Source organism: Dendropsophus ebraccatus, chromosome 4 (assembly GCF_027789765.1).
Source record: "Dendropsophus ebraccatus isolate aDenEbr1 chromosome 4, aDenEbr1.pat, whole genome shotgun sequence".
Taxonomy (NCBI): domain Eukaryota; kingdom Metazoa; phylum Chordata; class Amphibia; order Anura; family Hylidae; genus Dendropsophus; species Dendropsophus ebraccatus.
The window spans coordinates 152,857,662-152,871,200 of NC_091457.1; the positions used below are offsets into that span (position 1 = coordinate 152,857,662).

Here is a 13,539-nt window from a genome sequence, read left to right on the forward strand (position 1 = left end):
GTTCATTTAAAGGAGACAACATTGTTAAATCCAAAGAGTGAGTTTTATTCCACCAGATGGAACATTCCAACTGCAAACAGTCTTTATCCAGCATAAAGACTGTGTATAGTTGCATCTGTTAGAAAAAAAAACATGTGTCTGACCTGTTGCAGAAGTTTTTCAATAGTTCCATTCATCTGGATGGAGATTAGAGAAATCTATGTAAATGCTGCACCCAGACCGCCATAAGGATTCATGGAACCTACTTCCTGCAACAAGTCAGCCATGTATGGATATATTTTAGGCTATAAAACTTGCACTAAGTAAAAGACGGGATAAAAGGATGGGGAAAAAAGAAGATAAACTCACCATGATAATGACCACAATAAAAATAAGGACCGGCAGCTGATAGAAGACGGGGATCTCAGCCAGCAAACCTTTTAAAAACTCTCCTATGGCTTTCCCGATGTGCTTTAAGGGCTCGGTTATGAAGTCGGTGAAAGTAAGAGCCAAGGCCTGCAGGAGACACAAGACATAAGGGATGAACAGCAATACTTATATACTCATCTGCATATTGTTCCTGCACTGTTATGTTACACCAACTCAGCGTATGTATTTGCAGACGTGGGGATGCCCCCTTAAAGGAGAAGCCCATTGAACATTTTTATTAAAGTATTATATTGATCCCCAAAACTTATACAAATCCCCAATATACACTTATTATGGAAAATGCTTATAAATTGCTTTTTTCCTGCACTTACTGCTGCATCAAGGCTTCGCTTCCTGGCTAACATGGTGATGTCACTTCCTGGCTAACATGGTGATGTCACTTCCTGGCTAACATGGTGATGTCACTTCCTGGATACCATGGTGATGTCACTTCCTGGATACCATGGTAATGTCACTTCCTGGCTAACATGGTGATGTCACGACCTGACTCCCAGAGCTGTGCGGGCTGTGGCTGCTGGAGAGGATGATGGCAGAGGGATGCTCAGTGTCCCTCCAGTGCCCTGTGTCCCTCAGTGTCCCCCTGCCATCATCCTCTCCAGCAGCCACAGCCCGCACAGCTCTGGGAGTCGGGTCGTGACATCACCATTTTATCCAGGAAGTGACATCACCGTGTTATCCAGGAAGTGACATCACCGTGTTATCCAGGAAGTGACATCACCATGTTATCCAGGAAGTGAAGCCTTGATGCAGTAGTAAGTGCAGGGATAAAAGCCCTTTATAAGCATTTGCCGTAATAAGTGTATATTGGGGATTTGTACAACTTTTGGAGGACAATACAATACTGTAATAAAAATTTTCGCCGGACTTCTTCTTTAAGGTCTCGGAAACCCGTTTAATGACCATATTTAATGGAAATTAAAGCTGTATGGGAAAATCAGGACTCACCTTTGTAGGAGGCACCATGAGCACCGGATTTATCATCAGAGACTTAAAATATTCTTCACAGGGATCATTCTGGAAAGTGGCGGCTCCTCTCCACCATTCTGTCACATAGAAAGATAACAACAATGTAATAATAACACTGGGAATCCCTTCTATTATCCTGAAGGCGGCCCACCATGTTCCTTATAAACATTCGGCATCAGACGTGACCCTTTAGTGGAGTATATATCGGGATCACACATCTTTATACCTGTTTCTTTTTTCTCATCTGTTTCTATTTTCCATTTTGTTTATTGGTACATTATAATGGTGGCAGCCAAGTTGTCTGATCTTTAAAGGAGAAGTCCGGCCATTTGTATAATGTAACAGGCGGCAGGGGAGAACATATCAAGCATTGCTTACCTCTCCCCCGCCCGTGATTTGCCGTCTTGACAGGGTCTCGGACCCCCGCCAGAAGGCATTTCCCCAAGTTCTGATGACGTTACAACTCTGGGGAAAATGCCTGTCCCAGCTGATGGACAGTCCGCTCAGCCAATCAGTGACTGGAGCAGCATCCTATCCCAGACACTGATTGGCTGAGTGAGCTGTCCTTCAACTGGGTTGTCATGTTGGCTCTGCAGGAGATTCTTAGAGATGATGAACAGGGAGAGGTGAGTCTGGATAGTTTGTTATGTTCCGCCCTGTAGTTTGAATTTTTTTCTTGTGGCCGGACTTCACCTTTAAAGGGGTTGTCCAGCTAAAATCTTTTTCTTTTAAATCAACTGGTGTCAGAAAGTTATATAGATTTTTAATCTACTTCAATTTAAAAATCTCAAGTCTCCCCATACTTACCAGCTGCTGTAAAAAAAATTGCTGGCTAACCCCTTTAACTCTGATCTGTTAACAGCATTTAGATATGTGTTTCACAGGAGCTACATAAACCATAGAAAGCCATAGACTGTAGAGGACTCATTGATTGTTGTGAGAGTTTTGTAGGCATGCTCTGTGACTTGTGCAGAGGTCAGAGAAAACCTATTGTAAATGGTCTAAACCAGTCTTATACTAGTGCCAGCTTTCACCAGAACAGTTTATTAGTAAGTTTAGTGGCCAGAATGAATGAAAATGAGAGCACACTATTATCATCTCACCGAGCAGACTCTCCGACCAGCTCATCTTCTCCCCGCAGCCATCAAACTTATGCAGCTTTGTCAGCTCAGCCTGCCGCTCGGCAAAAGCAACCTGGAAATTTAGAGGCAACCATATCACCGATTGTACTGGTCAACGGCCAAAAAGGTTCCGACATGAAAACAGTTGATCTTAACTAATTTTGGGGAGCTGAAATTGAAAATGATGAAATTGGCTCTAATTTTCAAGATATAGACGTACTTTCTATACTTCTCACAGTCTGTGATACAATACTGGGAAAAGTTTGCATCATCAACTGGTATATTGCATCATCTTAGAATGACCAATATGAAAAAAAAAGGTATCAAGAGTAAGGCTAGGTTCACACTGCGTGTTTGAAATCCGTTTTTTTTGCAAAAAACGTATGCATTTATGTGCATCCGTTCTTCCATTGACTTCCATTATATAAAAAAAAAAACGGATCAAAACGGATCCGTTTTTTTTGACGGACACAAAAGTAGTGTCAGCTACGTTTTTGTGTCTGTTAAAAAAAACGGATCCGTTTTTTTTTTTTTTTACAATTGAAGTCAATGGAAAAATGGATCAAAACAGATGCACACAAATGCATCCGTTTTTTTTCATCCGTTCGTTTGCAAAAAAACGGATGAAAAAAACGGATTGCAAAAACGCAGTGTGAACCTAGCCTCAATGGAACCCATCAATGCTTGCAGATTACTGTTGGACAGTTATCAGAGACAATCCCATGTATGAATACAAAAGACGTGTAAATGCACCGAGAAGCCATTGAATAAGGACCTACATTCCAGAGTTCAATAAACATAATTAATTTGTAACAATTCTTGGATCTGACTGTAAATTGTAGTTGATTTCAGATAGAACTAAGTTTCCTATGAATATATTTCAAAAGTTTATGAACAGTAAACTTGCTTCCTTATGATTGTAGAAGTAATGAATATGTCGGCTATTATACTGTATTCTATACAATTCACAAAACTGTAACATGACAACTCTTCCGTATCATAGAAACTAGAGACAATTCACATTTTTCCTTGTGATATTTGAATTCAGCACATAAAAAGCATTAAGAAATGGATCATTTTATTTCCGAACCCAACAACTTTTGAAAATTTGTTGGCCAGTGTTGTAGAAGAGGTTCTGCCCCTCGCCGTAGCCAGCACTGCTGTATACATGAATATACTCAAGTATATAAAGCTCTAGCTAAGATGTGTGCTAACCTTCAGTACAAGTCAGAATCCCTGGGACAATATGGTAACATTTCAGAGCCGAGCTAAGATGAGCATTCAGGAGAGGAGGCAGATGGTCTGGAGACCGGTTATCAGAGGATATGGACTGAACGGCATTGAGCAGCTTGCAGTGTATTGTAATACATGAAAGCTGCAGGTGCAAAACTTTCAATTACAACCAATTACACAAGTGTTTTCTATCATGTAATAGATGGAATGGACCGGTGTCCATAGATTTCAGTGATTTGCCATACTAAGCTTACCTTGTATAAGTACATCCAGTTCCAGGCCACGCTGACCAGGAAGCTTAGCATACAAATTCTCTTGACTTGTGTAAACCATCCGATACGTGACCACAGCTCTGTGGCTATGACTGACACAATGCATGTAATACTCAGGAGGATCTGCGGAGGAGTAATCTCAGAGGTAGCGTCACACCATACAGCCAAACACCTGACGCCCAACTTCCTGACATATCTGGAGATTGTTTTTTTCTTAATATAATGGATGTGTAAATTATCCCATATCAATAGGTATATAAAACATTGCCAATAAAACACGGCACCATAGTCATTACATCATCCTGTATGTGGTAGAGAGGTAGAATTGGTTAACACATGGTCTGATACTACAACACATCAGCTTCTAGTGAACCAGAGGTTGTCATAGTGTCAAGTTTTTCAAGGGATTGTCCAAGATAAGGAAAACATGACTGCTTCCTTATAAAACAGTGCCACCCCTGCCAACAGGTTGTGTGCGGTATTGCAGCTCAGCCCTGTTTACTTTAAGGGAGCTGAAGCTGCAATAACGTACATTGTCCTTTAATAGATGTGGTGCAGTTTTAGAAGAAAGTGGCCATGTTTTTCGGACACTAGTCATATCTGTCTATTGGAAAACTGGGCAAAGTATAGGAAGTTATATAGAATAAAAAATATTTCTGGAATATCCCTTTAATAGAACTATGTTGTAGAATATGACCAAATGTCAGTTCCTTATACTGTGAGGCACTAATAGGCATAAGAATTGATCGTGGAGACGTTCTCAAGTGTTAGGTGGGCGTGAGATCTTCAGGATACTAGTGTAGGTGGACTCTACGACAACCTTGATCTATACTATATATAATATAGCGTTTATGATACATTTTTATTACACACTCTCGTAGGCAGAATATTACTGCTCTTACCATAGAAATGGTGGGAAGGTCAATGCCGATGTGGTCCTCAAATAGCCGCATCCACCATTCCTTCACACTGTGGGACCTGAACTTCACCAACATCCTGATCAAGGCTTCTTCCAGAGCTCCCAGGTTCCAGTCCTCATCATCAATGAACTTCTGAATCTCCACAAGCATCTGCTTGGTCAGGACCATCTCCGCATTGTAATAGACTTCAGAGCTGGAGTCTTCTGGCTGAAGAAGGAGAGAGTCAAAAAGGGACTGATTTTTCTCTCTTTTAAAAATGTATACAAACATCAGAAGCAGCATAAGGGCCAGTTCACACAGAGTAATAGAGGTGGAATTCCTCAACGGAACGCGAACCCTCCCATAAACAGACTGTATGACACTGAGGGAGGTGGGATCATTTTATGAGTGGCAGCAGAGCTTGCAGGAGTCAACTATGTTACTATGTGTTGACATAAATTGTAGGCGTAGAATGTTGGATTACAATGTTGACTTAGAATTTAGGCTTAGAATGCTGACATAGGGTGTAGGCTTAGAATGCTATATCAACATTCTAATCCAACATTCTTCGTGACTTTTATATGTCGACATTCTAAACCTACATTCTACACAACTTTTATATGTCAAAATTCTAAACCTACATTCTATGCCAACATTCTCTCATAGCATGATGACATAGAATGTAGGCTTAGAGTGGTGACATAGAATGCAGGCTTAGAATGGTGACATAGAATGCAGGCTTAGAATGGTGACATAGAATGTAGGCTTAGAATGGTGACATAGAATGTAGGCTTAGAATGGTGACATAGAATGTAGGCTTAGAATGGTGACACAGAATGTAGGCTTAGAATGGTGACATAGAATGTAGGCTTAGAATGGTGACATAGAATGTAGGCTTAGAATGGTGACATAGAATGTAGGCTTAGAATGGTGACATAGAATGTAGGCTTAGAATGGTGACATAGAATGTAGGCTTAGAATGGTGACATAGAATGTAGGCTTAGAATGGTGACATAGAATGTAGGCTTAGAATGGTGACATAGAATGTAGGCTTAGAATGGTGACATAGAATGTAGTAGGCTTTGAATGTTGATACAGAATGTCAAGAACAATACTTGATTCCCTGGTTGGAATGAGAAGAGCAGCCCACAGAGGACTTAGGCCCATCTGACATTCGCCAGAATTTCCAGATGGCCATTCTGGCCCTGGTGGCAACACATACTGAACAGAGAACTGAAATGAAACCCAGGTAAGGTAGCCCAAGGAGACCAAACTCTTGTAAAGGTGCTAAGGCTCCTCTGTTCCCCAAAAAACAACTTCTCAAGGCAGTAAAGTTGGTTGACCTTTTTGACCCAGAGCTGCTCTGGTGGGGGGTTGCCTGCTTCCATGCAGCGGCAATAAGTAGTCTGCCAGCAGCTTATAGAGGCTTGATAATATGCAGGGCTGCTATAGGGAGGGCGGTAGGCTGTAGCTGAAGGAGGTTTGGGAGTACATGGAATGGGAATTTGAACAATTTCGCTGACATGGAAAAAGATTTTTTCCCTAAAGTTTGAGATGTCTTGGCAGTGCCGCCACATGTGCATACAGGAACCCATGGATGCACCACACCTGCAGCATACATCTGGGTAAGCCGGGTTAAATTTGTGGAATTTAGAGGAAGTCAGGTACCAGCAAGAAAGGACCTTGTAGCCATTTTAGTCTAATGCACAGAGAGGTGAGTTTGGATCTGAGTTGTGGCTTGATAAAAGTAATTCCAAGGTCCTTTTCACACATCTGTATAAAGGCACATAAGGACCTGTGGTTATGGGGTGTTTCTTGAGAAGTTTTCAAACCAGGTGCGCTGAGATGGTTAGAAACCTAGAAACATAAAAGACTGTTGGCAGAAAAAGACCAGTCAAACTGGCATGGTCTAGAGAGCATCAGTGCCCTAGGCCAGCGGCACCTAATTCTTAGGTCCAGTCTAAGAGTCCATCTTGGTCTTAAAGGGATTATCATGGATTTTAAAACTAGTTGCCCGTCCTTATAAAGCATCAGTACTATGAGTTGGGGGGGGGGGGGGGGAGTGGTGAAGGGTAGAAAGAGAGGTGGGGAGAGACAGATGGGCAGTTAACAGCTCTGTTGGCAGTTAACAGCTCTGTTGGGGTCTCACCCCAGGGCTTTATACACAGTTTAGACTGCTCACTACAGCTTTATCATGGCTTCCATGCTTCTGCTGCTGCTTTTTAGGCTGTGTATAAAGACAGTGCAGGATCTCCTTCTTCATGTACAGACGTCATAGACATTAGCTCTGATAGGACTTAGCGTTACACATTCAGCTTGCAGAACAGAAATTTAATAATATATATGATGGCCAGATGAAGTGCTGCTCATGTACACACACAGCAGCTTATCTTGAAACAGGTACACTTTAAGACTGCCTTATTTAATCCTTGCCCCTTTAAATAAAACCCATTCCCCTTTAAGACAGACACAAACCTTATGAGAACAGTGTCTAACAGGCATGGGTGTGGTGGTGCACAGTGTGTGTGTGTCAATTGTCATTTTTAAGAGTAATTCTATCATGTATGGTTACAGGAACAAATAAGAGAGTCAAAGCGTTACGGTCACTTACAAAAAAAAAACAAAAAACTTCTGACGTCACTGTCAGCTGAGAACCCTACTGATCGCTTTGATGAGCACATCACTTTATTACTTTATGGTTTGCCAATCCATCTGACCCACTGCAGGAGACGGCTGCCCAGACACGCAAAGACCCATAAGCTGCATAGTGCATGATTCTAAGGGTCCTATTACACGGAGCGATTTTTTAACGATTAACGATAAACGATCACAAACGAGATTGTTTATCGTTAACCTGAAATCGTTCACCATATTACAGAGAACGATAATCGTTAGTTACGATCGTTACTATGCCGGTTGTTTCAGCTGATCCCAGCAAAACAATGAACAATGTGCAATTACACTGAACGATTAGTGAACAAGTGCGGAACTTGAGCGAACGAATGTGGAATTAAAGCGAACGATTAACGATAATTTTAGGTTCAGATCTAAATTAACGATCAACAACATACGAACGATTTTTCGATCGTTGCGAACAATTATCGTTTAAATTCGATGTTATAATGATTTTTCGCACGATAATCGTCACGTGTAATAGGGCCCTAATAATAGTGTAAAAGTCACAGTGGATGGCTGCACAGGAACTATTGTTACATTGATAAATATATAGAGACCACCTCTAATGCAGTCTGCAGTGGGGCAGTCACCCTGTATTGGGATTGGGGCACACGGCAATGTTTCAGGGCTCCTTCCCTCTCCTCAAGTGTATTCATCCACAGGAGGCGCCAACACGTAGAGAAACCTGCCACAACACACACTAAACAGTATCCAGTCCGTCACACTCCGGTCCATTAGTCATAGCTGTATCCTACACATATACAGAAGATACAATATATCACTTGTAGATAAAGTCCTAATATTTAAAAATTGCTGATCTTGTTTTATTGTCAGTGTTGTAACAAAGTAGCAGGCGGGTGTAAGCACACACACCCACCACATGATCACTACTTACCAGCCCAAAACGCTCGGCCTCATTCAGTATCTTGCGCAGGAAGCGCCTGAACACCGGGTTACTGCTGCCCTCCAGTAACTTCATCACCTCCCTCTGCCTTGGTTCCTCAACCTGAAAGAAAACAAAGGAACTTATTTACTCAGTGGGGGGCGCGTTGCAATAAATTGTTGGGGGTCTTTTGTTTGTTTGTTTTTTTTCACTCAACATACAATATGAAAATCTTGCTAACTATATTCTGCTATTTTTCTATATGCTGACATGAATTGTACAGTATTACAGCCCCTATAGATACTGCAGTTACTACTGTCCACAGCATCTAAGGGGATTAAAAGGAGGAGTTTTTACTCACCGTAAACTCTCTTTCTCGTAGTCTTCATTGGGGGACACAGACACCGTGGGTATAGGCTGCTGCCACTAGGAGGCTGACACTAAGAAAAAACAAAACAAGTCGGCCCCTCCCAGCAGGCTATACCCGCCCACTGGCACTGAGCTAATTCAGTAGTGAAAAAGCAGTAGGAGGAGCCGAAACAACCATAAAGAAAAAACAGTCCACACTCAAAATCTGAAAAAAAAAAAAAACACAGGCCAACAGGCAACCTTAATCAGACAACAGAGGGTGGGTGCTGTGTCCCCCAATGAAGACTACGAGAAAGAGAGTTTACGGTGAGTAAAAACTCCTCCTTTCTCGTGCGTCTTATTGGGGGACACAGACACCGTGGGACGTCCAAAAGCAGTCCCTTGGGTGGGAAGAGACAGAGTGGAGCTAAGAAGAGGAAGAAGCCACTGCTGCCTGCAAGACCATGCGGCCCAGACTCGCATCGGCCGATGCAAACGTGTCCACACGGTAAAACCTAGAAAAGGTGTGCAGCGAGGACCACGTGGCGGCCTTACAGAGTTGAAGAGCTGAGGCCCCATGACGAATGGTCCAGGAAGCCCCAACCGAACGAGTCGAGTGAGCTGCAATCCGGAACGGGGGCGACTTACCCTTACTCCGGTAAGCCTGAGCGATGGCGGAGCGGACCCAGCGAGCCAGGGTCGCCTTAGACGCTGCTGACCCCCTTCGAGGACCCTCAGGGATGACAAAGAGTGAGTCCGAGTGTCGAAGAGACTTTGTCCTGGAGAGATAGATGCGCAGGGCGCGAACCACATCCAGCTTGTGGAGCGCGCGCTCCCTTGGATGAGAGGGGGCCGGGCAGAAAGAGGGAAGAACAATATCTTCGTTGAGGTGGAAAGGCGAAACCACCTTGGGCTGAAAAGAAGCCACGGGCCTAAGTACCGCCTTGTCCTGGTGCAACACCAGCAGGGGAGGACGGCAAGAAAGGGCTGCCAATTCCGAAATCCTCCGGACAGACGTAACCGCCACCAGGAAAGCCACCTTAAAGGACAAGATGGCCAAAGGCACTTCCCGGAGGGGCTCAAACGGAGGGGACTGCATAGCATCCAGGACGAGATTCAGATCCCACGGGGGAACTGGGTGCCGATAAGGAGGTGCAATGCGCGCCACTCCTTGGAGAAAAGTCCTGACTTGAGGAACTGACGCCAATGGTCTCTGGAAAAAAACTGAAAGGGCAGAAACCTGGCCCTTAAGAGAGCTCAGAGCTAAGCCTGCGTCCAGACCTGCCTGGAGGAAGGCCAGGAGTTGCGCCAGAGAAAAGGGAAGTGGAGGCGCAGAACAGGCCTCACAGTGACGGAGGAAAGCCTTCCAACAACGATAATAAATCCTTGCCGATGCAGGCTTCCGGGCCCTGATCATGGTCCTAATGACCGCATCAGAGAAACCACGTGATTTCAGAATCCAGGTTTCAACAGCCACGCCGTCAAACGTAGCGTGGCTAAACGCGGGTGGCAGAGCGGACCTTGAGTGAGAAGATCCGGTCGGTCTGGTAGACGCCAGGGGACGTCGGCGGCGAGGTTCACGAGATCCGTGTACCAGGCGCGCCGTGGCCAGTCCGGGGCCACGAGGATTACCGGAAGTCCTTCCGACTTTATCTTTCTCACCACCCGCGGCAGAAGCGGGAGAGGAGGAAAGATGTAAGGGAGGCTGAACCGACGCCAGGGAATCACCAAGGCGTCCGAGGCCAGAGCCAGAGGGTCCCTCGTCCGGCAGACGAACTTCGGCAGTCTGTGGTTGAAGCGAGACGCCATCAGATCCACATCCGGTGTCCCCCACCTGCGACAGATCTGGGAGAACACCTCGGGATGCAGGGTCCATTCCCCTGGATCCACCCGTGCACGACTCAGATAGTCGGCCATCCAGTTGTCCACACCCGGAATGTGAACAGCGGACAAGGCAAGCACGGTTTCCTCCGCCCAGGAGAGGATCAGCGCCACTTCCATCATGGCGGCCTTGCTGCGGGTCCCGCCCTGATGATTCACATAAGCCACTGCAGTGGCGTTGTCTGTCTGCACCCGAACGGGGAGACCGTGGAGCTGTGTCTGCCAGTGCAGAAGGGAGAGCCGAATCGCCCGCAGTTCGAGGATGTTGATGGGGAGGCAAGCTTCCTTGGCCCGACCAGGTTCCCTGAACCGTCAGATCGTTCCAAACCCCTCCCCAGCCCCGCAGGCTGGCATCGGTGGTCACAATCTGCCAATGAACGGGAAGGAAGGAGCGACCCAGAGAGAGGCTCGGAGACCGTAACCACCACTGAAGGTCTTGGCGGAGGCGAGCCGGTAGTTTCACCCTCCGATCTAGAGAGGGGAGTGACCTGTCCCACCGTGACAGCAGGAAGAGCTGCAGGGGGCGGGAATGAAACTGGGCAAAAGGGATCGCCTCCATAGACGCCACCATCTTCCCCAGAACCCTCATACAGGAACGTATGGACACAGGGCGGTGGCTGCAAAGAGCTCTGATATTGGCCTGAAGGGACTGCAACTTGTCCTCTGGAAGGAAAACGCGGGCCTGTACTGAATCCAACCGCATCCCCAGAAAAACGATGGACTGGGCAGGGACCAGGGAGGACTTGGAACGGTTGAGCAGCCAACCGAAGCGGGAGAGCGTATCCAGGGTGATGTGGAGGCTCTCTAAATTCTGGTCCTTGGATGGGGCTTTGACGAGTATGTCGTCCAAGTAAGGAGTTACTGAGACACCTCGAGCCCGAAGAAGAGCCATGACAGCCGCCATGGTCTTCGTGAAAACCCGCGGAGCCGAAGCCAGGCCGAACGGAAGAGCCACAAACTGATAATGCTCTTCCCCTACTGCAAAACGCAGGAAACGTTGATGAGGAGGATAAATCGGCACGTGAAGATACGCGTCCTGAATATCCACCGAAGAAAGAAACTCGCCTGGCTCCAGAGATGCGATCACAGAACGCAGGGACTCCATCCGGAAGTGAGATAGTCGGACGTGACGATTCAGACGCTTGAGGTCTAGAATCGGACGCACCGAACCGTCCCTCTTCGGAACCACGAATAGGTTCGAATAGAACCCGCGGAACCGTTGAAGAGGAGGGACGCGAACAATCACTCCCTTCGAGAGAAGGGAAGGGATGGCCTGGAAAAAACCGTCCGCCAGGGCAGGGGACCTGGGAGGACGAGAAAGGAAAAAACGATCGCGGGGAACGGAAACGAACTCAATCTTGTAACCCTGTGAGATCAGTTCTCGCACCCAGGCGTCCTGAACATGAGCAAGCCAGACCTCCCGGAACAACAGGAGGCGGCCGCCCACCTGAGGAGATCCGGGTGGAGGAAAACCTTCAGGAGGAGGAGGGCTTGGAGGTGCCAGGCTTAAAGGGTGGGCGGGAGGCGGCAGATCGCGCCTGCCAGGAAGAACGGTTCTTAGAGAAACCGGACCTTTTGTTCTGAGGGGCCGCCGACTTTCCGGAGCGAGACGGCGGAAGCGACCGAAAGGAACGAAAGGAGCCTGGTTTGCGACGGGGATCCTGACGCTTGGGGCGCTGCTGGGGAAGATTGGTACTCTTCCCCCCCGTGGCATCGGAAATTATGTCATCCAGACGTTTCCCGAAGAGACGAGAGCCCGCAAAAGGAAGACTGGTGAGAGAACGCTTGGAAGCGTTGTCAGCCCGCCACTCCCGAAGCCACAAGGACCGGCGAATGGCTACAATATTGGCCGACGCAAAAACCGAACAGGCTGCAGCGTCCAGAGAAGCCGAACAGAGGTACTGAGCCGCGTCCTGAACCTGTTGGGCGAGGTCGGCCAAGTCCTCGGCCGATACGCCAGATGTAAGGCCGTCCCTCAGTTGCTTAGCCCACACTGAAATGGACTTAGACACCCAAGTGGAAGCAAGTGTGGGAAGGAGAGAGGAGCCAGCGGCCTCAAAAGCTGACTTAGCTAAGGACTCAGTGCGTCTGTCAGTGGAATCCTTAAGAGACGACGCATTGTCCAGCGGAAGAGTCGTGACCTTGGTCAGCCGAGAGATCGGGGGATCCACAGAAGGCGGACCTGACCAGCGAGACACGAGGTCTTCGGGGAAAGGATAAAGAACCGACAAGTGTTTAGGCTTAGAGAAACGCTTGTCTGGGGTCTTCCAAAATTTGGAAAACAGGTCATCAAATTCCTTGTGACTGGGGAAAGTGCTGCGGACACGGTGGCCGCTTTTATGGAAAAAGACCTCATCAGCAGGCGATGGGTCCGGAGCATCCTTCAACTGGAAGGTATCGCGGACTGCGGCCACAAGGCTGTCCACAGTGGAAGCCGCGTGAGAAACATCTTCAGGATCAGAGTTGGAAACCGACTCTGAATCCGACAGATCTCCTGGCGAATGGGATCGCCTGTTAGGAGAGAGATGCGTGGGGGCCAGGCTAGTTCCAGGGGAGCCAGAGGAAGAGCGAGAAGAGGCACGGCGAGGACGCTTGTGGGAGCGGCTCCTGCCGGGACGGACGCCACTGACTGCCGGTCGGGATTGGGCGGGCGCTGAAGAAGTAGCAGACAGGCGGTCGAGGGCGGCCGCCACAGACTGAGACAACTGAGCCATCTGCGACACTGACTGGCAGAGAGAGCGCGCCCAGGCCGGGGCAGACTCCTCAGACTCCGGTGGGGGGTCCTGAGTAGGGGACAAAGACGAACAGGACTGCATGGAGCAAGCAGCGCA

The 13,539-nt window shown here is 47.1% G+C and overlaps 1 protein-coding gene across 1 annotated transcript in view; it reads right to left on the reverse strand.

Annotated features, from left to right (window-relative positions):
* CLCC1 (chloride channel CLIC like 1) overlaps window positions 1–13,539 on the reverse strand; it is a 34,392-nt gene that overhangs the window by 8,231 nt on the left and 12,622 nt on the right. The window contains exons 7-12 of the mRNA XM_069967971.1: window positions 8,492–8,602; window positions 4,924–5,148; window positions 4,004–4,144; window positions 2,499–2,589; window positions 1,375–1,472; window positions 349–495 (exon numbers count right to left, since the gene is read on the reverse strand). Coding sequence (XP_069824072.1) covers window positions 349–495; window positions 1,375–1,472; window positions 2,499–2,589; window positions 4,004–4,144; window positions 4,924–5,148; window positions 8,492–8,602 — 813 coding nt within the window. The remainder of the gene's footprint in view (window positions 1–348; window positions 496–1,374; window positions 1,473–2,498; window positions 2,590–4,003; window positions 4,145–4,923; window positions 5,149–8,491; window positions 8,603–13,539) is intronic.